Genomic DNA, 22,970 nt, shown 5'->3' on the forward strand with positions numbered 1-22,970 from the left:
GCCGGCAGCGACGGGCCCTTGGGAGGGCGCTCGCGCTGTGATGTCATCGCAGCGCGCAGGGCGGCGCGGCAGGCCTGGCGTGCGGGGCGCTTGGCCTGTGGCGCGGCTCTCTCCGCCTGCCACCCCCGGCCCAGGCAGGCCCGGCGGTCGCGGCAGGCCCGGCCCGGCGCTCTCGGCCCGCTCCGCGCTCGCTAGCGGCCGCTCGGGAGCGCCTCGGCCTCTGCGGCCGCCGGTAACAAAGGGTGGCGGCGCGGCGCTCCATGGCGGGCGGCGGCGCCCCGCGGGCGGGCGCGGGCTGGCCGCGCCGCGGCGCCGTGTGCTGAGGAGCGAGCGGCGCTGCCGCCGGGCGGCCCGCGCCCCCCGCCCGCTCCGGGCGGCTGCGGCCTTCTGCCCGGGCCGGGCAGGGACGGGCCCTTGCTGCTCTCCGTCCCGGCCGCCAGCAGCCCCCAGCGCGCCGGCGACGGCCGCAAGCGCCGCCGAGGCGGCGGGCAGTGCCCGGGCTCTGCCTTTGTCTCTGGCGTTGTGTCCCGCATTGCAAAGGTGCCAGCGCTAAATTCCCAAGTGCTAAAGAAATCCTAAGCCACCTCTTGTGCCCTGTTCTTATTTTTCTTCCTGGATGGACGATATTTTTTTTCTTCTATATTCTTAACAATACTTTGCTTAAAATATTTGGCCTGGATTTTTTTTCCTGTTTAAATACCTGCGTTGAGTGAGCTAATAAAGATGGATAAGAAATCATTTGAAACCGTGCTGGATGAAATTAGAAAGGTAACTTCTTGTTTTGCATGCTAGCTTTAACTATTTGGCTGCAGATTATTGTGGTAGATGAACACCTGAAGTAGTGTGTTCATTTGGTTTACTGTTTACATGAAAATTGAATAAAGGCTAAGTTATTTCTCACTTTGAAGAACTGCAGTGTGGGAATGGTGCCAGAAGCTAGCCTTTGTATATCAGAGGTAGTGTAAATCTTTGTGTGATATCCTTGCTGTCTTTGAGATTGTTGGGCAGATAGTGAGATGCAGAATTGTTATAATTCATAGAAAGCTAAGCAACTATATTAAATACTTTTAGCACAATTTAAAGGACTTCTTTTAAACTATCAGTGGAATATCCCGAATATATATTGGATGATTGTAAAATTAAAGCAGAGAGTTGAAAGATCTGAGATGTGCATTGTATTTCTTGCTCTTAGCCTGTATGGTAAAGGTGATTTTTCAGATTTCACGTCTCACTTAACCTTCAGTAGCATGTTTGTCTCTAGTTCTCCTGATTCAGGAGCTTTTAAAGTTCATGAACAGTGCCTTGTTGCAAAGTCAAACATTTTTGCCATGTACAGATTGTCTGTGTACAGGGTAAGTTTGAAGATGAGCTTCAAAGATTGAAGTTTGAAGATGATGCTTGCAGTGATAAGACAGGCCATCAGACTGTTCAGCTGTAAGGCTCTAAAAGAGGTTTCAGATAAAAGAGATTATGGAAGTCTAGATAATTAAATCGATCTGTCATTGTTATTGTGTGTTATTTTGTTGTCCTCTGAAAGTACTCTTAATGTATTTCTTCTGAGTGCGTGTCTTTGGCTCAAACTGTTTTTGTTTTCTCAGAAGATTGAGACTGTCTAGGCTGTTAGCACTGACCTCACAAAATGCAATTTAAAAGTGTCACTTGAAGTAACTAATTTATCATGGCATTTTCATATAAGTTTTGAGGAATAAAAGAAAGTCATTTTTTTCCCTTTTTGTTTGTGACTGGAGAAGTTAACTTAAAATGTGAGGTATTCACCTTAACATGTAATGCTTTAGGAGATGCACATTTAAGACATGGGAGGGCTGAGTTCTAAGATGTCCTTGGCTTTCCTTGTTCTAAGCCACATCTCCCACCACTCAGGAGCGTGCACCCACCTTATCCCAGAATGTAAAATCCTGGGGTTTGATCCATTCCCTGAATTCTGTATATACCTCTCATGTTGGGAAAACTTGCTGAACAAAATATATGTCTACTTGGTGTGGGAAGCAGAGATACACATCTGGGCTTCCCATTCTTGGGCAGATGCTCGCACTTCCTTCTGTATAGAGGCCTGCTTTTAACAGGAAATCTAGAAATTAGTTGTTGGGACAGTCCCCCCAACTGCTGGAAATGGACAAGGAGGTGGAAGAGAACTTTGAAGGGAGTTGGAAGAATGTCTGGATCCTTCAGAACCTCTGAAATTAATGAGAAGTACATGAGAAGTAAAAACCCACAATGGTGTATTTTGCTGTAGTTGAAATGTTAAGCAGAGGTGACTTAAATCTCACAAAAGAACAGTTATGTATCCTGTTAAACCTTTCTTTGTATGAATTTCAAGAACCTGTTAGCAATACAATTGCCTTATGGTAGAGATGTAACCCTTTACCATTTTTCTAATAAATGTGCTTGTTATGAGGGGTTGTATGAGGCCATCTGCTTTATCTGGTGTTGGATGCTCCAGAGAAGGCTGTTCTGTTTTCGGGTGAGATGCGGCTATAGCTGCAGTTACAGTTTAGGCCTCTGAAACATACTGAGGTATGTGCCACTTCTGCACAAAAGCCCCGGTGATGAGCCTTTCTTATCCCCACTGCTCTTAGTAGCATTTTTGCATAAGGTCTTTGTCACAAATTCTCCTTTATAAAATAAGTTTGTATCATTCCGTGTAATAGAGAAACAGTTTCCCAAGCCAAAGAAATTTCTGGATGTGTTCTTTCCTCCCACTCTAAGATCTTGTGTGGGAAATTTGGGGGGAAGGCAAGAAACAACCTTTGTGTAACATATTTTCTCTGAGAATTGATGTGTGTGGGGGGGAGTAATGTTTCAAATATTACTGATGCTGCAGTGCAGTACTGCTTAAATTCGCCATACGACTAGTAAGTACTTCAGACAAAAGATTTTCCTGACATGTAATTTTAGGCAATTATACTTCCTGTATGTGCTCTGCCTGTGTTCTTATAAAGCAGACTTACTGTTAATCCTTAATACTGTGCTTTGTTAATACTAGCTGTGCTGCTAATGTTTCTGTTGCCTAAGGTTCATTTTCCAAATACTTATTTTATATCTTTGTTATTAGGTCTTTGTTTAAACTTCATTTCTAGCTCTCTAGCAAAACCCTTTTTTCTGTTGTTTGCAGGTAATCCTGTTGGTACACTCCATTTTCAGTCTCACTATTAGTAGGAAAAACATTGATTAAAGTCTTAATATGTGGCTTAGTTCCATCTTTCCCCATGTGTATCTGTGATTATTAATAAAATATTTTCTTTCATAAATGTACATAACGGTGCTTTCTGCTTATGTTCTTGTTATGAGTCATTCAGTTGTTAATTTAAGGAGTAAGAGTTACTCTAGTTTTGATGAAGAAGTTGTTATACGAGATAACTAGACTTTTTCCTAAATACGTGAAAAGAAGAAAGGAAGAGAAGAAAAGGAGCATGAAGAGAGAAGTGTTTTTTACCCTGTGACTTCAGCATTTCTGGTAATCTCAATCTCTTAATGAGACAGCAAAAGGAAGAGGTTTGCCTAGGACAGTGTGCAGGTTGTTTTCTGTGCACCCATGCTATTCATAATCTGATTGCAGTGAAGGAGAACAGCGTGTCTGTCAGTGTGGAGCCACAAAATGGGGAAAGCAAAAGAGTATAGATGGGGTTTCAGTCTATACAGTGCAGCTGGGAAGAAGATGGAAACGGTTGCAGCGGGTGAAGGGGTGGGGGTGATTTGAGAGGAGTTAGTGTTACCAATGGATGAGGGCCATACAAACTGCAGAGAAAAGGATGTGTGCTAGTTAGAATGGTCTCAGTTGAATTCTTGCCCTATGTTTATGTCCTTTATATGCGTCAGTGAGCTAGGTGTGAGGAGAGGGGGGAAGCCCTGGCTATTGCATGCCCATATGGTGTCAGAAGAACTATATCTTGCTACTAAATCAAAAATGGTGGTCAGTACTGCAGTAGAGTACTCTGCTTCCTTTGTTTTGTATGATTGCATATTAAAGTTTAAGCTATGGGATGGTATTGATAATACAACATCACCCTCTGGAGCAAGGTTTTCTCATATAGCTATCTACAGACTTCACACCCAGCTTTTTCTTAAATTCACTGAAATAAGATGCTTTGCTAATTATTTTACAGGAAACATATGAAAATATTGTATGAATAAGGACGCATTTTATCTTGTTTAACATAAAATTGGTGTAAACGTTAGAGGCAAAGGGAATGATGATGGTAATGTTTTTTCAGTACAATTTTATGCCAAAAAACAATGCGAAATGATGCAAAGAAAATCAGTAGCTTTTTGTTAACAAAAGAATTATATGTCCTTTCTCTGGCTTCCCTTGTTGACTTAATTGTCTATGAAATATCCTTAGACAATTCTCAGAAATATTTCAGGGTAATGATGCAAATATTGTTTTGTAAAATCAGACATTTTTTAGATCAATAGATTTGTATAGCAGATGGTTGTGCTATAATTTTTGAGGAGTTACTTATTTTTCTTTTTTTTTTTTCTCTATCTTTTAGGCTGTATTGACTGAGTACAAGTTAAAAGCTATTGAATATGTTCATGGATACTTTTCAAGTGAACAGGTAAAAGTCAACATTAACTTGGTTTAAAGGGAGCTCCTGTTTTTTAGAAAGACATTTTCTTTAATCCTACTCAAATGGATTATATTTACTTTTTAATTAACTGAAGAGATTTAAATCTACATTGTTATATCAGCATTAATTTGTTAAAAACAGTTTTATGTTATCATAACTATTACATTTTAGCTCCTGACGTAGGGGAAATTAATCATCATGAAATTCGGGATTATTTTGGATGTAGTTTCTAAATGGCTACGTAGTAACAAATACCCAACTGTTATTTTGGCACAAAAATATGTTTTTTTTCTTTATGTATGTGTTTGGTTGTCATACTGTTTGAGATTCTGAGTATTTCTAAGCCTTTGTGAGAATTTTTAATTTTAATACTGTGGCTGCAGTTGGGCACATATACAAATATCTATTGAAGTAAGTACCTATTTTAAATGTTTGTATAAAAACTTTATCTGATAAGGCAGGGTTTTTAAGAGCTTACTTATATGCCAAAAATACATTAGTTCCTCATATGCACTAATGTTTTAGCATACATTAGCATAAATTTTGAATCCACATAAAGAATTAATTGAAGTCCTTTCTGTTGCAGGTTGTTGAGTTACTGAGATACTTTTCTTGGGCCGAACCACAGCTCAAGGCAATAAAGGCTTTACAGCATGTAAGTTTTTGTAGCATGACTTTGTATTTGCGTTCCTAATCTGCCTTTAATTTTATGATGTATACTTCCCCAGCTGATGTGTCTAACCTTTAATCTTCAAGCTTTCCTATTCTCCTCGTTCTTTTTCAAAGATATCATTATGAGAGCCATCATACTTCTAAAAAGTGTATCTCTTCTTACTGAAGTATCTTTTACCTTCCTCTATATCACAAGAAGTTACCTATTGTAACTATTAATAAGTCTTCTATTTTTTCTGTTTTTTGGCAAGTGCTTTTTAGAGTTGTTTTCCAGCAGTTATCATGGAGAATCTCTTTCCCAGTGAGAGGGAGATAATATTAAACATTTACTGCAATGCATGATATGAAACTGTTACCATGTTGCATCATGAATTTAAAGTAATTGTACTGCCTTATTTTATTTAAATGTTTTTCTCTCTTGTCAGAAAATAGTGGCTGTTCCGGCATCAAAAATGGTTAATATTCTCAACTGTTTCACGTTCAGTAAGGACAAACTTATTGCCTTGGAAATCTTAGCTTCGTAAGTACCTCTTGTGAGTTGTATTTCCTTAAGATGTAATCGTTATTTTATTAAAGTTGGAGTATGTATAAGATACTTAAGATACTTCTAGAAGGAAGCACTATGACCAGTTAAGGGGAAGTGCAACTCTTTTTTTCAGAAATGCAAATTCATTGCCAATGGGGCTATAAAAAAGAAGAATAAGAAGTAGATATGTAAAATTCCAAATTTCAACTGTCGTGAGCATCATGCTACGGAGGCTTTTGCCTGCTGGAAATCTGCTGCTTCACCAATGTTTTTAAAGTATATTCTCTAGTCTTTACAAGATTTAAGAGACCCTTAAGATTATTTCTATTCAATGGAATGTAAAAGGCTTTAGGTCAGAGTAAGGCTGTGAGTAAGGTTGTAGCTGTGTAGTCTGTGAATTAAATCTTTATCATTTTAAAAGCTCTGTAAAAATTGTATTTGTGAAAATGAAGTGAATACTTGCTTTAAATTGGCACATGTGACTTACAGATCTAATGTCTATAAAAATGCTATAGGAATTTTAAATGTATGTTTATACAGCAAGATTTTTTTTATTGAACAAAGCTGCTTCAAAGGATCTGGCATTTACATTATTTTAGAACTCTTCTGATTTATTATATGAATGAAGGGTGGATGCATGTGTGGTGGTTGAGGTTTCTTAGTTTTGTTTTTTTTTTTTTTTTTTTTTTTTTTTTTTTTTTTTTTTGTATAAGGCATGTCTGCCTTGTATATGAACTACTATTTATCACAGCCTACCACAGTCTTGCTTTTGGAGTTGATCTGCAGGAAGCTGTATGAATGGTCCTAATCTATTTTAGTCCAAAGCAAACTAGATAGCCTAAAGGAATTTTAGCAACACATTAAACTAATCTGTTTTACTATTCCTTGAAATGGGATTAGCATATATAGACTGATTAGTTGCTGCTCTTTAGCTGGTGTGTGTGGGGGGTGAGTGTGGTAACTTTAAACTGTTGAGTTTCTGCAGTGTAAGAGCATAAGGGAGTCATTACGAAATAAAAATCTTAACCCATGACTTTGTAAAAAAAAAAAAAAAAAAAAATCTAGAGAAGAGAGCTGAAAGTACATTCACATTTTAATACCATTCTTTAAGGTGTTTTACATGGCTTTGTTCAACATCCTGCTGATTCCATTTCTTCTAATGCTTTCCTCCATTGAGAATTCCTCCTTTAAGGGGCTGTATTGTAGTTCCACTACCTTAAGGTTGGGACAGAGAGAGGACATTTGTCAGCAGTAAAAGTGCTGTGGTCAGAATTTTGAAGCACGTGTGTAGAATTGGGCATTTGGCTACCTACTATGTTTGCAGAATTTGTTGTTCTCTTAAGTATGTCCAGCATTTTTTTTTTTTTTGGAAAAGAGCAAGGAGAAGGGAAGGTACTTCCTGGAACTATCTAAAGAGTTTCATTAGCATTGTGGAACATGAGGAGAATTGCAATAAGTTCATCTTTTTCATTCTGAAGTAAATAAGAGACAATGGCAAACCTCATAGCTGCTGTTTTTCTGCTGTGTTGGGAATTGTTTGCTAGTAGCAATTAAAGCTTTCTAATGAACTGCTATGATGCAAAATTCATTTTGTCAACATAATTATTTTTACTATAAAGTCTAGTCATTGTTGGTTACTTTGTATTGATAAGTAATCCTAATACCATGTTTCACTTAGTTATGAGGTCAATATTTAATTAAGCCTGAGGTTTTTACTTTAATAATGATAATGTTATGATCTGAACTTAAGTTCTGTTGAATACTGTTTGAATAAATGTTATTTGTTTTTCTGTAGCGTACTATTTCTGGCAAGCATATGAAATGACAGTAATCATTTGTCAATATCTTCCTTTATAGCAACATTGTTGATGCTCAGAATTATCGCCTTATTGAAGATCTATTCAGAATTAATATGTCAGAGAAGAAAAGATGCAGAAGAATTCTTGAGCAGGTATTCAAGATACTTTAGTTTTCTTTATTTTTTAAAAAATACAGTATTGTTTCCATCTTTATGGTCATGATAGGATGAAGACTTCATTGTGAGGGCTGCTAGTAACTGCTGGTGGAAGACAACATGCAAGAAGCAGCTACAAAAAAAAAAAAAAACAAAACATGTAATGCATGCGCAAAGAAGCGGGAAGGTTGTCTGGAGTTAGGATCAGATGGCAAAAGGGACATAGACATGTAACCAATGCTTAAGTACATAGTTTGAGTTTACTTTAAAGAACACCAAGAATTTGCACCTGAGTTCTGTAAAAGCAGAGATGGGCTGAGTTATTCAGTACAAAGGGGATTTTAGCAGAATATCAGGAGTACCTCAGAATAAGATCTGACATCCAGGAGAGACAAAGCTTTGTGTTCTTCTGAATAGATGGATTAATGCAGTCTAAATGTTATGAAATAGTAATTCATTTCTTTAAAACATTGAATTTAATAACAGGTAATATATTTTCTTTGATTATTTTGCAGGCTTCAAAAACGGGTTGTAAAGCTCCTCATGCTATGATCTCATCCTGTGGCATGATTCCGGGCAACCCTTATCCCAAGGGCAAACCAAGCCGTATAAATGGAATTTTCCCAGTAAGCATGATCATTTGCTTGTGCTTTTCATAGCATTCTTGATTTAGCGTTCGTTAGAGTATAATCAAACCAGGATTCATATACATGGAAGGAGGAATGGAATTAAAAGCAATGTTTTTTTTTTCTTGAGTTACTCCATTATGTGTTCTTAGCCAACCTGCATTTTTTTTATTTGCACATTCTTCCTGTGCTGCTTTGGGGGAAGATTACTGCATAAATAAGATATTGTTAATATATGGAAAAGATTATAAAATACAACTACATTTGGCAGAAGGAAGGAAACTAGAGATTTAAAGAACCTTAATAGTAGGTAGGAGAGATGACCTAATATGATCATTATGATACTACTGTTAATCCTAGTGTAGTTTTGAACAGCTATGTTAAATATTTCTTGTGAACACTTTGAGAGCCAAAAGCACAAGTTACGGGGAAACATGGACTGTTTAATATGCATCCTGTAGAAAAGCCCAATGTTATAAACCAAACTACGTGGAATGCTCTTACTTAAAAATTTTTATGAGCATAGAACATCTTTCTTTTTTCTGAACAAACATGATTAAGTATCACACTCAGAATATCCAGAAATTTGACTGTGATTTAGAAATAAGGCAAATATACAAGAAATTCTGTAGCAAGTTTTGCTTTTAAATTAATACTTAATAGTTTAATTTTCTTATTTCAGGGAACTCCTATCAAAAAGGACACAGAAGAATCTACTAATGAGGGAAAGGGAATAGCAGCCCGTATACTTGGACCATCCAAACCAGTACGTCTAATAAGTAAATAAACGAAATATTAAGAAAAAAGTGCAATCAACAACCAAATTAATAAAGCTTTTTATGAGGTACTGTTATATTACAGGAAGACAGTAGAATAACAATTTAACAAAGTTTATTTTCTATAACCAAAATAATATTCAGTGACTATTTCTGTATGTAAATTGAAGAATCAAGCTTTAGTTTATATCCTTGGGAATGTGACTGTCTAGTGGATACAACATGCTAGCATTCAAGGCCAGAATTTAAATCACAGTGGTGGAAGAGAAAACTAAAAGCAGTTTCAGTAGTCCGTCATGAGCTAGTGGAAGTTTTAGATAAATTTTTATACAAACTTTATATCACAGTCTCTGAGGGTTTCCCACATAAAAAAAATGCATGTGTCTTGAAAGTTTGAATTAAGGGGATGCATTGTGAGGAGGTTCTTGTTTCTTGACAACACAGCTGATTTGTATTCAAAAATTTTAAATGTGTGGGAGAAATGTTCACTGGATCTGATACTACTTCTACTGTGAGTTTTGAAGTATTGTCCAAATATTTTGCACTTTTGTGAGGTGTTTCCCACTGCATTGTATTATGTTAAAAGAATAGATAACTTCATAAATATTTGTTATTTTTAAATGTGCTGAATATTTGAGTTTATTATATTATTATTAATAGTGCACTATTAATAATAATATTGTTATTAATATTTGATATTAAGAGTACTCTTTAACAACACGTTTAAAAATGTGCTGAATGTTTAGTACGAAGAATGCGGGGTGCAATGACTACAATCAGGAAGGAGATCCTTTTTCCTACCTGCACCTACCTTAGTGTTTCATTAAAATCTAAACATAAACTAGTGGTGTTTATTTCCTTCTCTCCAGAAGGTGTGAAACATTTATGGCCACTGTAGCATTTATGATGAAATTTGGTATCGTGATATTTTTCTCATGAAGGACAGCTCTGTGCAGTATCTGAACGTTAAATTTCTGTGCGAGAAACATTAGGTAATGCTTTCACTATTGCTGCTTCTGTTTTCTTTTTTTTTGTTTGTTTGTTTTTGTTTTGTTTTTTATATAGGCTCCATCAACCTACAACCCACACAAACCAGTTCCATACCCCATCCCACCATGTCGGCCACATGCAACTATTGCACCAAGTAAGCTTCTATGTGTTTTAGCTTGATGCTATTGTTTCATCCATTTGCCTTTTAAGTAAAGAGTGTCAAGTGTCAGTTTCTCTGACCATGATCATATCTGAAATTGGCTTGTGCTCCCTAAGCATGCTCTGGGTACTAGTTTCTACCTCTTCCTGTCATGACTGCAGAGTTGTTAAAATGAGGAATCTGTTGGCTTCTTTTTCCAACAGCCACATCATAAAGAAAACTAACAGTCCTGTTCTGACAACAAAATATTTCATGTATGGGAGGCATTGTGTATGTAAGATCAGACTAGGGCTGTGTTGTTGCACTAACCTTTGACCAAGGTTTGGGCTTTGGCTTCACAATTCTTTTGTGCCAATTTAGGATGTGGTCAGGCACACCTAAATTAGATGGCAATATATAGAAACTTGCTGAATGGCAGTAATCTGTTTCTCAACTGCCTGCAGTAAATTACCTTCACTTATCCCCATCACAGTGGAAAATAGCTTCCTAAAAGAAAAGTTTAGGCATTGTAGACTTTAATTTCAGAGGGAAGTAGTGGTTGCAGTGTGCAGTGTTTGATTCTATCCCTTCCTAGCCTTGTGCCTCAGGCAAGGCTGAGCCTTTTTGCAAAAGCATTTTTATCTTTGCTATGTCAGTTGTTTGATTCCAGGTATTTGTGGAAGATGGCAAGGTGCTTAGCAGCACATCTTTCATCTGCAGCTGGAATCCAGCCGCCTGAATACTGTGACATGGGTTTGGCGGGTGGTACTATTGAGTTACCACTTATCTGGAAGAATAGGTTGGAGTACTTAACATAGCCAAGGTCTGGTCTTTTGGTGCAGCAGCTGAAAGCTGTTTTAACATTGCCATTCTGTATTGCGTAACAAAGAGTGCTTTGGTTTAGAAGCTTGCTTTTTGTGCTCTTAGAGATTTCAAGGCATTTTCAAGAGAGGTGATAAGGGGATGTTCTGGAATTGGTTTGAGATGTTAATAGTGTGGCTGTTGAAGGGTGAGTCATCTCACCAACTTGATGCTTACGAATCCCTTTGTAGTCAGTTCAGAAAAATGGAAACTACCAGTGACTTAAGTTGAGAAAATCTGATGCTTTGTGACTAGAAAAGACTTTCTCTCCAGTGAGTATAAAGGAAATCTATAGACTAGCTGAAATTTATATTAGATGAATCTTGTCAAAAATAGGTTAGCACACGAAATTTGGCTTCTGACTAGACCTAGATGTTATCAGATTTTAGCATATGAAATAGCTTTTGAGCTCTTGGGGCCTTATTAGGCTGTAAAATGGTTTTTTAAGAAGTCCCTTGTTAATAGGGAACTGATGATTTACTTGAATCTAGCTCTTAAGTGAGTTATATTTCATTAAGAGGTAAAAAACATATTTCAAAATGGGAAGAGATTTATTTCTATTGCTTTTATCTATTGCGAACGTTTTATATGTGCAGGGATGTGTCTGTGTGTGTGTATATATATATATATAGACACACACACAGATGTTTAATGAGATTGCAGTTACTGACCTGAGACTATTTTAACTTTATTGTTTTTAAGTAATAGTCAAAAACGATGGAAATTATGTTTCGTTTTGTCTCATATATATATAGAACACATAGGTATAACATCTACCTTGGTGGCATAATGATCATTCATGATCCAAATCAAAAAAAAAAATTAGTTTTCATGCCAGAAATCTAACTTTAGGTAGATGTGCTATAAAAGTGTAAAATCAGAAAAAAACCTTTGTATGGCATATTACTACACTCTGAATATTGTTCATGTGCTGCCTTTTCATAGGATGCATGAATTTGCTTAAAATGTTTGTTCAGGCTTATTATTGTATACATATTCCTGTTATTTAAATTCTGATGATGCTCTTCAGAACCATATACCATAGCTGTAGAACAGTAGTTTGAGTTACCTCAAAGGGGGAAAAAGGTGTCTTTGGTATGTCAAATACAACGAACATTTTGTATCAAAATCATCTGCTATCCCACTTCAGTTTCTTAATGTTTAAAAAGTTGTTGAAGAATAATAGGCTAAGTATTCGATGTGCACAGAGTTGGAACATTTTCTCTTAGTTTTCTGGCTAGTATTGGAAGGTTGGTGAGTGATCATTGCTATGCATATGTGCCTTTATTTCTAAAGGCTTTTGCATTAAAGGAAGAGTAGCAACAGTCTAAGTTAGGAATAGGAAGAAGAACAAATACTGCTGCAGACACTCCAAATCACTTCTCTCCCTCTGAGTTTTTCAGTTATCACAAAACTGAAAGCAACAGAAGTCTGGCTTTTTCAGGCTGTTTCAAGGAACAGAACTTTTTTAGTTCCTGTTTGGTTCTGCTGTTAAAAATGGTTAGAGAAGTGTCCTTACTAAAACTTGGATCATAATGCATGTCACTTGGACAGACTTTGACAAGAGCCTGGATAATAAAGTCTGGCTTTTTTTGTGAAGGAAAATTTTACAACCTTAAAATATTCTTTTAAAGAAAGATACTGCCTGGTTTATTCAGATGTGTTTTTTTTGACAAAAAGGTGTATGTTGCATTTGTTTTCAGGTGCTTACAACAATGCTGGCTTAGTTCCAATGGCTAATGTCATAGCTCCAGGCTTACCAGCTCCTCCACCATACACTGCTAATCAAGTTGTACCAGGTAAAGCATGCATACCTTTAAAAATGTTACTAGTGTTTTTTCTTTTTTTCTCCTCCATTGTTATGAAAGGATCACTCTTCTGGAGTTCCTTGTTCTTTTAAATAACTACCTGCTGTTCTCTGTTTAGAAAATGAAGACCTTTCCAGCCAGGCAAAACCTTCCCAAAATCAAGGTAAATTGCAAATCTGCAGGGAGATTTTGTGTGACTCTAACTTGGTTCAGAAAATATAAATAGCTTTTATTTCTTTAGCAGGATTTTTGTAAGCGTCTAAGTATGTAACTGCTATTGAAGTAAGATCCCTTGAGAGTTAAGGAAAAAAAAATCGTCTCAGGCATTTGACACTTTGAGGTATTAAAACGCTAAAATCTGGCCTATTGAATTAGTACGTTGAAGTTTTCTATTCTTAAGCACCTATGTATGTATTTGAGAAATTGTGTAAAAGCTAAATCAAAATACACTTTGAAATGTAATGCACTGAAGTACTTCATTAGTATCTCTGCAGTTGCTAAAACACTGGACTTCAGCCTGTGTGAAAGCCCATTCATATCTTTATTTCATGCACAAGTTGCAATGGAAAACTTGCAATGCAGATGGACCAGGCAAATTCTTTATTCCTAGTTTGTTGAAATCCAGATGTAGTATTGCAGACTGTAATGTATGTCCTTCTGCATTCTCTTAAAACTATAACTCTTTTTGCAGAAGAGTTGTTGAGGTTTTTTTGGTCTGTATTTGCATGGTACTTAGTATATTGGGTTTTGGTCTTGGGTCTTGGGGTGATAGTGATACAAATAATAAGATCCCATGCTGAACTACTTAAACTTCATTTGATAAGACTTTGTTAGTTTTGACAAACAGAAACTATGGAACTACTGTATATTAAATGAGACGTTCTAGCAAATACCCAAATTAGATAAAATGACCGTGTTAAGTTTAGATCCTGTAAATATTTCTATGAGGGTGGGAAGGAAAGTTTTGTTTTGTTTTGTCTTTTCTCCACTATGTCCAGGGATGGCTCTGCAGGAACATTACTGTTTTAAAGACTCATTATGCATATATACCCTTTAAGTGTATATGTATGTATTTGCAGCGTAGTTTATAGAATTAAATCAGTACAAAAGAAAATCTTCTCCAAGAAAGAGAGATTCAGTAACAGCTCTGGATTCTATTACAGCTGTATTTCTTTGGTAGCTATTGCTGTTGGGGTTAGGAACTGTGAGCATCAGGAGATTCTTCAGTTTGGAAATGGAATGAGGTAGGGAAAAAATCCAGAGCGATCTAGATTCAGCTTTTTGAAAAAGAGTATGTAAAAGGAAGTTGTTTGCAAACTGACTAGTTTTAAGATACAAAAAAGAGGAGTATGTCATAGAATTTTCAAAAAGAGGACCTAAATTGATGTTTTCTTTGGAGTATTTGTATGTAAAAATTAGATTTACCTCCTGCACAATTTATTGCATGTAGTTATATGAGTGGTGTTTGGCTGGTTAGATCAGTGATCTGTTTACAGTTGAACAGATTATTTTAAAAGTAAAATAAAAGATGAGGGTTGTTTGAGAGGAATGCTTAACGCATTCATGTTCTACAGGGAACTAGATGTAAAGGTATCAGTTTTTAACATGCCAGGGTTCATAAATGCGGCTTTTCCCTATTTACCCTTATGTCCCCATTAGCAGTGTGCCTTTCTGTTTTCCTACAGCTTGGTGTCTCTTTGACTTACTTTGTAGGGTTGATAACAGCTGATATTCATAGTGGCAAGTGCTTTCCTCTATTATAGATGACTTCAGACTTCTAAAAATATTTGTTAATAAGCTAACATTGACACTTGATGTTATTGTATTGTGATGCATGAATTTAAAAGTGTACCTTCCTAGAATAAAAGTGTGAAGGAAATAGTGAAGAGAATGACCTGATTTTGATGGAAGTACTGTCACTTGAAATTACTTTTTTTCAGTTGTTGACTAATCTCTGAAATCATGGTATATTAGAAGAGCTGGTTCTGAAAGAAATCCTGACCTTCAGTGAGAGTGAATGCAGAGGAGGCCCTGTGAGGCTGCTAGAATGCTAGATCTGGTTTGAGTACAGCTAGATGTTAGAGATTAGAAAGAAGATATTTATCTGAATCACTTAGAGATTCTTACCAAGTTTATTTGAGTATCTAAACTGTCTTGCATGAGATTATGAAAAGGTGACAGATGCCATAAAGGGTTTTAAAGAGAAGTGGTAACCTACAATAATGTACAACCTATGTTATGTGTTTGTACATACCTTTTTATTTTACCTTCATAGGCTCCAGCATGGGTTGTTTATATACAGACGCTGTGTGTTAGCTATTGCCTATGTGTCATATTTTGAAATACTGTATAAAATGTGTTTGTGTTGATTTCAAACATTTCTGACAGTTTCAAGTATTCTTACCAGTTTTGTTTCTTTGCAGCTTTCTCTGCACAAGCGAATCAGCTCTTTACTCCTCATGGTTCTAATCCTTCAACACCTGCTGCTACTCCAGTCCCTACCCCATCACCTGTCAAGGCAATAAGCCATCCATTAGCACCTGCAACTCCACTCATCCCTGGGATGAACATGTCTACCCCTGTCCTTCCTGTTTTCCCAGGACAGGTCTCCTCTTCCATCCATACATCTCAGCCATCCACCCCAACCCCTACTGTCATCAAATCCCTTTCATTGCCTGGTGTTCCTGTCACCTCTGTTCACAGTGCAACATCTACCCCTGTCCCTGCAGTTTTCTCTGGGCTGGCTTCTATACCCACTGCTACGCCAGCTCAACAAGGTTCTTCCACACCGTGTGCCACACCTGCACCTAATGAAGCTTTTGCATCTGCTACTGCACCATTTGCTAGCCTCCCTTTTTCTGCAACCTCTTCAGTTGCTTCAGCTAATAATCCTACTCCATTGTCATCAGTTTTTGCTGGCCTCCCTCTGTCCTTGCCACCTAATCCCCAAGGGATTTCTAGTCCCGTGCCCTCTACAATTGCTAATTCCCCTGCCACTACCATTCCTGGTTCACTTAGCTTGCCTAACCCAATTTTGTCTGTTTTAAAGGGATTTCTGACATCAAATGACACTTCATTAATCAATTCATCTGCTTTACCTTCTGCTATGACAAGTGAGCTTGCTTCTTTATCTGCCCTTGCTAACCAAAGCTCTGACCCTCCTGCTTCCTCTGTCAACAAATGTTATACTCCATCAGCCACCCCCACCCCACAGCGTTCCTCCACACCTGGGCTGGCCATTTTTCCAGGTCTTCCATCCCCATCTGTGGCCAATTCTAGTTCCACTCCTCCGACATTGCCTGCACAGTCACCTTTAACCACTTCACCGTCTATTCTGCCAGTCAACTGTGGCTCCTCAGCCTCCCTCTTGCATGGCACGAGCCCTACTAATCCTGATCAGCAGCTCTCATCAGCCCCAGCTGCCACAGGTATCCCCACAGTTCTGGTCAAAACAGAACCCATGAGTCCTACCCTTTCAGCCTTCAAAGGTCCTTCTCATTCAGCTGGCCCTTCTCATGGCACTCTAGGACTGTCGGCACTTGGGCGTGCGTACACTTCAGCAGCTTCAGTGCCAGTCAGTTTACCCGGTTCCCTAAATCCAGCATTATCAGGTCTCTCCCCTTTGAGTGCTCCTTTAAACAATTCCACTTCTCTGGCTTCCATTTCCCTTGCCCCACATGGCTCCCCTGCTCCCATTGCCCCTGTATTTAATGGACTTCCTCCTTTTACGTCTCTAACCAGTAACTTTGCTTTTACTGGTAATCCAGCACTTACGCCACCCGTCACTCTCCCAGGGTCTTTGTTAGCTACTCCGTCTACAACTGCTTCACCTGTGTCTGCCCCTCATGTGAATACCACAGCAGCCGTGCTCTCAGGACTTGCCGCCTCAGCAACAGTCTCTGCTCCACCCTTTTCGCTTAACTTGTCCAGTGCCGTCCCTTCCCTTTTTTCTGTTGCCCAGGGACCTCTGGGATCATCAAACCCATCCTTCCCTGGTTTTCCTGTCTCTAACACACCCTCTGTCACTCCTGCTCTCCCTTCTTTCCCTGGCCTCCAGGCATCTTCTGCAGTAGCAGCAGTTGCACCGTTGCCGGCAGCTGCCACAGCCCCGTCTCCGGCTCCAGTCCTGCCAGGGTTTGCCTCGGCCTTTAGCTCAAACTTCAACTCTGCACTTGTTGCACAGGCTGGGTATGTTTCTGTTTCTGAAGGAGGTCAGAACCATTTCTTTTTCTCTGAGCAAAACATTAGTTTTACTTTAGGCATAGACATTATTTTCAGTCGTAGTTAGCAAGTAGAGTTAATTTTTTTAATTTAGCTCACCAGTAGATTTCCACCTGTCTTTAGAAACTAATAGTTATTGAATAGATTATCCTCGTCAGTAGTCTGTTATGACAGAGTCTAATCCAATGAGGTGCTGTGTGACCTTATTTCCCAGATGAGTATACTTGGCACCTCCTAGGATTTTTACAGGAATGGATCCCACATGGGCATCTGTTGATACATTCAGGGCATGGCAGACAATATCCAAGATGTTACTGTGATTTTAGGAAGTACTCAGCATTAACTTTCATCTGTGAATTTTTGTGTACTAACAGTAGGCACAGCCAAGGTACAGAAACATCTGACTTCCCTTCTTAGGTACATGTGTGTTCCAGACAGTCTTGGCTTCTATGTGCACGAATAATTTGTAGGTAGATAGAGGCTGGGCTTCTGTTTGGAAATTCTAGCCTTTATGAGGTTTAGAAAAACAGATGCTTATCAAACTTACGTAGATACAAGCTTATATAGACAGAAACATAGGATAAAATGAGATACAGGTGTTTCTAATGACAGCTGTGTTTTGACTCATTTTTTTCAGCTTGACTTCTGGACTTCAGACACCAGGAAATACAGTTTTTCCTGGTCTTTTATCTCTCCCTGGTATCCCCGGCTTTCCCCAAAGTGCCGCACAGCCTTCCTTACAGGAACTGCAGCACAGTGCGGCTGCACAGTCAGCACTACTACAGGTAACGTACCTATTTGTTAATACTGTTCTGCTTTCAGTAATTATTTGAGCATATACTTGAGCATGAACTGTTTGGGATTCATGTAAGTAAATAACATCCCTAGCCTGTTTGAGAACTGATTACAAGGCTGATAATAAAGAACTTAAGAAGTTTTGGATTAAACTTCTCCTGAAGGTCCTGGATAACCAATGAATGTGCAGTGCTTCTGGAGATTATGAATGTGATTAAACTCTTCTTGAAAAATCTTGGTAAAATGGTGAGTGGTAAAAGGAAAAAAAAAAGAGGAGTAAGTAGAGTTTGTGTTAGATTTATTTTAAATCTATTGAACTGACCAGCTAGTAGTTCCAGTCTGAGATTTGAATGCTTAAAGTGGTTGTCTGTAGAGATTTTTTTTTTTTCACTTGAGGTCAAGTGTCTATCTGCACACAGAATTCAGATTTTGTTGAATTTGTTTCTGCTGGAGTTGTGCCTTCACCTTGATAGTTCCTACAGATACTATAGTTATTACACAAGTTCGAGATGGCTGTAGATAATGTGTAGTTTTATCATGTCTCTTGTCCATGGAACAACTTGTTTCAGGCCTTGACCTACCTAGATTATCATCAGAATTTGTATTTGATAATTTAGATAAGTTTAGTGTACCTTTTGAGTAGGACTAGTATTATGCCTGCAGTTTTACTTTATTTTGTTTTTATCAGTGCTGTTGCCTAACTTTTCTTTCCTGAAGGCACATTCTGCTTCTGCTCTGGAGAACTATACAGCTCAACCTGAAGGTTTTGCTAACTATCCATCAACACCAGGAACACCATTTTCTTTGCAGACAAGTCTGCCCCAAAGTGGATGGCAATAAATACCAGATATTTTTAAAGACTGCAGTAGTTGCTTGACCGAGCCTGATCCTGCTCACTTTGAAGGCTGACAGAATTGCACTCCGCTTCAGTAGGAGCATGATCTGAGTTGGGGAAAGAAGAGGAAATATGAGGAGAAAATGCTTCCAGGAAACTGTTTGTGTCAGATGGCAAACTGTCATGATTGCTTTTAATTGGTTCAGGGTCTGATCCTGTGAATTGCTGAGCTTCTTTGACTCTCTTTGTAGCTTATGAGTTCAATGTTTGTTCTTTTTTACAGGATTGGGAAAGTTCAAACAGACATATGTGTAAATAGAGCAATTGACTGTCAAACTGAATGGGGAGAACAAGTATACTTAATAGTGTGTATAATTGCCTATCCTTCTATTGTTTTATATGGTATATGTGGTTAATGTAGAATGAGATCTAGACTAAAATTAGATACTTAAAGCAGTTGGTGATCTTTAGTCTAGATGTACACCTTTTGTGTGTGCATGGATCAAGATCAGTTTATGGTTCTTAGGATCCTTTCATATATAGGAGGATCTCCTGTTAGCATCACATGTTAGATTGGAGGAGTTTGGGGGTTTTCTTAAGCTTTCAAATGTTGTCATGGGCTTACTGCTGAATTGAGTACTCCACTGTCTGAATCTGAACAGGAGAGCTAGGAAAGGATGCCGTAGTATGTTTGGATAGAAGTGGATTATGTCTTACTGGAGTATAATTTAGCTAGCTGGTAATAAGTCTTTCCAAAGTACATAAAAGCCTTTTAATTTGTCTCTAATATAATGTTCCATAACATCCTCCTTGCCCCCTTACCACTCTGTGAATAAAATAATTGTACTGCGGATAGGCTGCCTATCCGGCACTTTTGACTGCAGACTTTTGTGAATGTTTACAGACATGGGTCAAGTTCTTCTCTCTCTTATACTCACAAACCCACTGATTCTCTTAAAGCTTTTTGGCTCTAATCCATAACTTGATGGTGCTTATGTTATCCTGTGAATATAAGTGGGAGCAGAATTTGGACCATGGGATTTTTTAGTATTTTTCCTTGGAAAACGTACATGATTTTAAAGGCATATAGCTAAATTAACTGTATTGGTTAGGAAAGGTTATAACATGATATATAGAAAGGTCTTGCTTTGTTAGTGAAATTCAGTTGTGCACTCTAATAATGTTAGTACCTGTGGCAATGTGTAAACACATCATTGAATATCATCTATTTAAGATAAGCTCTTGATCATGTTTTAGAGACGATAGAGATGAATGATATTCAATCCTGTGATTAAATTAAAACGTAGAGGATACTATACTGTAGAACAGCTCTGCACCTAGAGTTTTACTTTTTTAAAGATGAATTCTGCTGGGAGATGTTGCTAATGTATTTTCTTTCAAGATGTGAACAAACTTTTTTAGAACATTAATGGAAATTCCTGTATTGCTTTTTAACACAATTTTTTTAAATAAAAAGTTTACAGTCATGGCACAAAGGCTTTGCTGACTAATTACCTATTTGCTTAAGTAACAGATGAATAAACTTCTTTTTACTAAGATGCCTCCTAATGTTTGATCTTGTTTATGTTGTTTTTTTATCGTACTGAATTATAAAATAGATTCCCTAAAGAGTGATAAATAGAAATGTTGAAATGTTTATGATAAAGTGTTTAGAAAATTTAAACAGTGCCCTATTTATTTTGTAACCCATTGGATAGTCATGTATTTTAATAATGAAACTTATATATAAAAGTAAAAATGTAATACACTTTTGCAGTTTTTTATTTTGTGGAAGCTATTAAATTCTAATGATTCTCCGCTTTGAACTGCTTTTAAAATCAGTGCCTTTTATCTTCACATTAAGAAATCTGTGGACAAAATCTGTACTATCTTTCATTTTACTTTTCTACTCTTTCTTTTAATGAGCTTTTCTTTGTAGATTTGTGGACCAGTTGGAGAGGGGGCAAATGAAAATATTCTTATCAAAAAGAAATTGTCTTTTGCCTCAGACTAGGTGTAGTTCAAGATCAGTAAGCATTTTGTGAACTTACTGAGGTGCTGAATTTAGTCTCTAAATTGAGCCTTGATTACCCCATTAACCAAACAAAAAAGGTTAAACTAACTCTAGAGTCACCATAGTCAAAGACAAGTACTGGACATCGGCTTTTGGGCAGTGTTTTATCAAGAGGTAAACAGTTTGTCTTATTCTTACAACATACATTGAATAGTCACAGATTTTGTGATTTTTGGGGGCTGATGTCTTTTTTTTTTTTTTTTTTTTTTTTTTTTTTTCCGTTTGGATGGACTTTTTGTGTGTGTCTGTGAGCTTTGGACAGCTGAAAGATACCTGAGAGACTGAAGCCCTGCATCTCCAAATGAAGTCAGATGAGTAGTGAATGTCCACTGTATTAAATGCTATTCTCCTGAGACAGTGTACTTCGTAAGTGGTGCCTACCTTCTGGGAAATGTCCTTTATCCAGAAGAGTATTACATGCTGATGTAGTTTTAGATAAGAAATTGTCATCGATCTCAGACAAGTGAACAAACTAGGCAAGAAACATTATAACTTTCAATAGTTACTCTCTAAAATAGTCATTCTGGTTCTTACTGAATCATATTGAGCAGGATTTTGTAAATTGAATAAACTTTCCAGATGTTGGGATTAAGGCAAATTTCAATTTCTTAGAGATCTCTCCTGATGTAAAATCATTTTACTAATTTTTTGTCCCCTCCACCCCCAGGGGTAAATTTTGTGTTCTGAATTACAGCTTGAAGTAAACTGTAAACTGATTTGTCCCGAGCTGTCATGCTTGCTTGAGCACCGTTTTTAAAAAGCCAGGGAAAAGTTTGCTCCTAAGACAAACCATGTCAGATCTTACACGGAGCCAGGAATATGCCAGGAAAGGGCTGTTACTTCTTCTTTTTTTTTTCTTTTTTGATTATTCAGGTTGCCTGTTAGTGCCATGGTTCAGCTGTACTGAGAGACTACAAAGATAAGGTGCAGTGAAATGTTCTCTGATACGAAACCTTTATTTGTAATGGCTAAGAAAATGTGTTGGGGTTGTGCTTGAAAATACATTTTAATATGAAATATTATATGAAAATACATGAAATCTATTTGAAAATAGTTTTCAGTATTTCTATCAAGTGCTCTAATTGCAGCTATACAGAATGTAAGATGGAGCAATTAGTTGTCGTCTTTTCCTCATTTGCTAATGAGCTGAGTATTGTGATCTTGGCTGGAACTGGAAAGAATCTTGATGTGATTTGAATATTCTTATTTGCTTGCAAATTGTCTCCTTTTCTGGACTGGGATGGGAAAGAAGCCTTTTGGTTGACTGTCTCCTATTGACCCACATTCTAGGGAAATGTAGCCCATAAGGAGTCCCTCCTCTTGGCGCCTCCGTCTTCAGCTCCTGAAAGCTGATGTCATTTTCATATGAAAGAAGGAATAAAATAGAGAACTATAGAGGATGTTCCTGCAAGTAATAAGATGGAAATCTTGATCTTCTCTGTCCTGGCCCTTTTAAATTTCAATCTGGAGGAGAGGAATAATAAGCCCAGGGCAAATACACCAGTGTGTATTCTGAGGTAGCATTCAGTGCCAGGAAAAGAACAGGTTGAGAAATCTCAGCGGAGCCAAAGCCACCATATCCAATGCAGATGAGGGTATGGCCCAAAAAAGGTCAGAAAAAGACTGAATGAAGCCTAATGTTACATCAAATCTTACTTGAGGACTGGCTGGTGACTTCCCTGAAATCTTTGGCACTACTAAGAAGTACCTATATGCGTGAATTGCTGTTCTCAGTGATTTTAACAAGGAGTCACGACCTGGATGCTTGGTTTATAGGATTAGGCCTCGGCAGCTGAGTGATGGATTAATTGGTAGCCAATGGAATCAGGCAGATTATGAGGAGACTGTCATGTTTTGCAAATTTGGGGTGGTTTGGTGGAGAAAAAGTTTGATGTTGGCCTGTATGCTGCTTACAAAGTAGCACCTGATCATCATGCCTGACTTGAGTCTCCCTTTTTCAGTTGTAGGCTTTAACCATATTGGCACAATGCACTCAGATCCATGTGCTGCCCCAGGCAGGCGGCTGCAGAACCGCATTCATCTAGTGTCGCACCCAAGCCAAAGTGTCTTTGGATTCTGGTTTTCCTTGTGGTACTACTCTGTG

General features: G+C 37.9%; 1 protein-coding gene across 2 annotated transcripts; it reads left to right on the forward strand.

Annotated features, from left to right (window-relative positions):
* Positions 1–386: 386 nt before the first annotated feature.
* PROSER1 (proline and serine rich 1) lies at positions 387–20,288 on the forward strand. 2 transcript variants are annotated; one of them, XM_062567078.1, is made up of 13 exons: positions 387–768; positions 4,512–4,577; positions 5,176–5,244; positions 5,687–5,781; positions 7,645–7,738; positions 8,257–8,367; positions 9,050–9,133; positions 10,209–10,287; positions 12,837–12,932; positions 13,060–13,104; positions 15,365–17,129; positions 17,800–17,947; positions 18,675–20,288. In XM_062567078.1, the coding sequence occupies exons 1-13, from the start codon at positions 724–726 to the stop codon at positions 18,795–18,797; spliced, it is 2,820 nt and encodes a 939-aa protein (XP_062423062.1). In that variant the 5' UTR covers positions 387–723; the 3' UTR covers positions 18,798–20,288. The 2 variants fall into 2 exon arrangements, with proteins under 2 accessions (XP_062423062.1, XP_062423063.1); XM_062567079.1 differs by lacking the exons at positions 387–768; positions 4,512–4,577; positions 5,176–5,244; positions 5,687–5,781; positions 7,645–7,738 and having other exon boundaries at positions 8,272–8,367; positions 9,031–9,133.
* Positions 20,289–22,970: the final 2,682 nt, after the last annotated feature.

Source organism: Rhea pennata, chromosome 1, assembly GCF_028389875.1.
Source record: "Rhea pennata isolate bPtePen1 chromosome 1, bPtePen1.pri, whole genome shotgun sequence".
NCBI lineage: Eukaryota > Metazoa > Chordata > Aves > Rheiformes > Rheidae > Rhea > Rhea pennata.

Coding starts and splice junctions, on each gene's coding strand:
- PROSER1 (XM_062567078.1), top strand. CDS start 724: ATGGATAAGAAATCATTTGAAACCGTGCTGGATGAAATTAGAAAG. Junction 9,134..10,208: donor TACTTGGACCATCCAAACCA/GTACGTCTAATA, acceptor TTTTTTATATAG/GCTCCATCAACCTACAACCC. Junction 10,288..12,836: donor ACATGCAACTATTGCACCAA/GTAAGCTTCTAT, acceptor ATTTGTTTTCAG/GTGCTTACAACAATGCTGGC.